This window comes from Hevea brasiliensis, chromosome 2, assembly GCF_030052815.1.
Source record: "Hevea brasiliensis isolate MT/VB/25A 57/8 chromosome 2, ASM3005281v1, whole genome shotgun sequence".
Lineage (NCBI taxonomy): Eukaryota > Viridiplantae > Streptophyta > Magnoliopsida > Malpighiales > Euphorbiaceae > Hevea > Hevea brasiliensis.
Genome location: NC_079494.1, coordinates 115049025 through 115052901, shown reverse-complemented (window position 1 = coordinate 115052901; position 3877 = coordinate 115049025). Strand labels below are relative to the sequence as shown.

The following is a 3877-nucleotide window of genomic DNA, read 5'->3' as shown; positions in this document are numbered from 1 at the left end:
ACCAAGCTACATCATCAAAATGAAAGGAACTCCCATATTTACAGGTAGGGGTATACATGGGTTAATTTGGATTTATCCAAACCAAATTAACCAAGTCAATTTGCAAAGAACTGGAATCAAAACCAACTAAACAAATTATAAAATCAATCTCTTCAGTTTTTACAATAAAAGCAAGTTGGGTTTAGGTTGGTTCAGTTGTACATTTTCACGTTCATGCATACATTAAATTGGATAATGAAAACTATTATCATTTGTTAATAAAAAAAATATATAATTTAACGCTAATATATTTTGAAACATTTAATTTCAAATTAAATTTCTTGATAACAAATTTTTACAAACTTCTTCATACACCATTTTAGAAACAAAAACAAAATAAAAAATTAAGTTCCATAATTTTTCAATAAGAATATTTATGATCACTTTCTTTATTTTCTTCAATAAACACCGATTTCAGTTTCATCTTTTCAATAATTTTTAAAATTAAAATCAATTTAAAATACATCAGTTTATATAATTCCTAATTCATACTCAAAGCTAAAAAAAATTGAGTTGGATTAATAGTATTTATTAATTTGGACGGTTTCTCGTACATCCCAATTTATAGGCACCGGAAGAATTGCTCATCGCCAACTCACTGTGTGCCACCGCCAAATTCGCATGGCAGCATGCTTTGGGAGGCTGCCACTGAAGCCACAATTGTTGACTTCTATTTTTTTTTTTTTATTTCTTTTTAAATCTCAACAAAGCATGAAGAAGGTAATGAATGCCAGAATTCAAAGATGTCGGCTGCGATTGTTCTACTAAAGATTCGAAGATAGCAATCTGTTTCAATATACAAAAACCTGCACTTGCAAAGCAAAACCATTAACCTTCAGTCCATAGATTTTATTGAGAATTAGGGATCAAGAAGAGAATGGCAAATCAATCTTCAGATAATTAAGGCTCAAGCTAGTATATGCAAGTCCTCTTTTAATAATCTTTTTTTCTGCCTTCACGAATCACACTATTATCGATCATGGTCCTATTTTTAAATATTAACTTTTGCAGTTAAGAGTTCATGGCCGGAGCTCGTCGGGGCCAACGGGGACTCTGCAGTGGCTACCATAGAATAAAAATGTGGGAGCAATCGTGATCAAGGAGGGAATGCCTGTGATTCTGGACTACAGATTGAACAGGGTCTGGGTTTGGCTTGATGAAAATGGGATGGTCACTCGAATTCCTACTATTGGGCTATTGGCTAAACAACAAATATATGATGTATCATCTTAAATAAATAAAAAAATTATATAATAAACAGTCACTCTAAATAAACGGTCTTTGTCATTTGTGACTTGGAAAATAAAAACTTATGTTAGATGTGTGTATCTTGTATATCTAATTAAATAAAATTGATTAATGGCTTCATTACTTTTTTTTTATTATTCTATATAAAATGTATTTATTACCGAACTAAAATTGAAGTTAAATAATTTATATTTATACAGAAGTTCACACCATTTTATATTATAATAAACACTACCTTTTATTTTTTCTTAATTTTCATTTCAATTAAAATTTAAATGTTAAATTTTATAAATTTAAAACTATTTAACACTACTAATCTATCACATTTCATGTTTTATAATATACGTAAGTTTCCTTTAAATAAGTTAATTAATTAATTTAATTAGTTTTTCTTTACTTTTAAAGTATGAAAAGATATTAATTTTAATTTTTTTTATTTATTTATTTTTAGTGATGAACGTGTATTAGAATGAGGCAATTGTCCCTTTAGTTTTTGTAAAAATTACATTTTAGTATTAAAAAAAAAATTAAAACTCAAATTTGCCCCATTAAAATTTGATATTTGTCTCTCTAAACGTTGACTTTAAAAAATAACAAATGTTTGGTCCTCTTTATAGATTTGAAAATAACTTGGGCAATTTTATAATTATTAGTTTTTTTTTAATTATTTAAGTGGTGATTGATTGGTTTATTACCTCAATGGAGCAGAAATTATATAATAAAAAAGTGATCGCAAATAAATAATCTCTGTTCTTTGTGATTTGGGGAATAAGAATTTGTGTTAATTTAGATTTATGTGAATCCTATATAAGCAATTGAAAGTTTGATTATTATTCCAATCAAATAAAAATAGATTAATGGATTAATTTATTTTTTTAAATTATAATTCTGTAAATCAAATAAAGCCATTTGAACTTAAATTTTTAATTAAATTAAAAAATATATTTATTATTGAACTAATTTTACAAGTTACTCATTAGCCTTATTATTGATCTCCCTTCATAACTTATAAATCAATCTGAAATAAATATACAACCTTCACATGCAGTCTAGTTGTTGTCCAACAGCCACTTTGATCAATTGGATACCGAAGGTAGGAGTTGGAGAATAAAAAATTGAGTTGGATTAATACTACTTATTAATTTCGATGGTTTCTCGGACATCCCAATTTATTGGCACCGGCACAAATGCTCGTCGCCAACTCAGTGTGTGCCGCCGCCAAATTCGCATGGCAACATGCTTTGGTCGGTGGCCACTGAAGTCACAATCGTTGACTTCTATTTTTATTTATTTTTTTAATTTCTTTTTAAATCTCAACAAAGCATGAAATGAATTCCAGAATTCAAAAATGTCGGCTACGATTGTTAAACAAAAGATTCGAAGATAGCAATCTGTTTCAATGTATATAAACCTGCACTTGCAAAGCAAAACCATTAACCTTCAATCCACAGATTTCATTGAGAACTAGAGATTGAGAGGAGAATGGCAAGTCAGTGTCCAGGTAATTAAGGCACAAGCTAGTGTATGCGAGTCCTCTTTTAATAATCTTTTTCGCTGCCTTCATGAATCACTATTATCGATCATGGTTCTATTTTTAAATATTAACTTTTGCAGTTAAGAATTCATGGCCGGAGCTCGTCGGGACAAACGGGGACATTGCAGCGGGTATCATAGAGACAGAGAATGCAAATGTGAAGGCAATCGTGCTCAAGGAGGGATTGCCTATAACTCAGGATTTAAATTTCAACAGGGTCCGGGTTTTCGTGGATGAAAATCGGGTGGTCACTCAAGTTCCTGCCATTGGCTAAACAACGAATTTATTACCTCAATGGAGCAGAAATTATATAATAAAGAAGTAATAGCAAATAAATAATCTCTGTTCTTTATGATTTGAGGAATAAAAATTTGTGTTAATTTAGATTTATGTGGATCCTATATAAGCAATTAAAAGTTTGATTATTATTCCAATTAAATAAAAATAGATTAATAGGTTCATTAGTTTTTTTTTTAAATTATAATTCTATAAATCAGATAAGGCCATTTGAACTTAAATTTTTAATTAAATTAAAAAATACATTTATTATTGAACTAATTTTGCAAGTTACTCATTAGCCTTATTATTGATCTCCCTTCATAACTTATAAATCAATCTGAAATAAATATACAACCTTCACATGCAGTCTAGTTGTTGTCCAACAGCCACTTTGATCAATTGGATACTGAAGGAAGAAGTTGGAGAGTAAAAATCACATCACTCTGTAATTTTTGCTTTTTTTTTTTTTAATAGATAATATTTCATTCAATAAAAAAGTCTAGGCCCAATATTAAAATAAAATTTATATTATATTATTAAAATAAAATAATGAATAATTCATAGTTTCAAATGGATGGTATTATACAGGTTTTATAATGTAATTAAGTAGTTACCTCTAAACTTGATTGTTTGTGCAAGTAAATGGAAAACTCAATATTTCAATCAGAAATTTTTTAATTTTGTATATTGAGCTATTTGTTTTTTAATAAATTATGTTATTGAGTCTATAATTTTTTTTTTTTAATTTAAAGTGATAATTCAAGTGGTGATTGCTTG

The 3877-nt window shown here is 28.3% G+C and overlaps 1 protein-coding gene across 2 annotated transcripts; it reads left to right on the top strand.

Annotated features, from left to right (window-relative positions):
- Positions 1-2711: 2711 nt before the first annotated feature.
- LOC110663197 (protease inhibitor HPI) lies at positions 2712-3285 on the top strand. Of its 2 annotated transcripts, none has more exon segments than NM_001405327.1 (2): positions 2712-2788; positions 2902-3285. In NM_001405327.1, coding segments are annotated over 2 exon segments (213 nt in total). In that variant the 5' UTR covers positions 2712-2769; the 3' UTR covers positions 3096-3285.
- Positions 3286-3877: the final 592 nt, after the last annotated feature.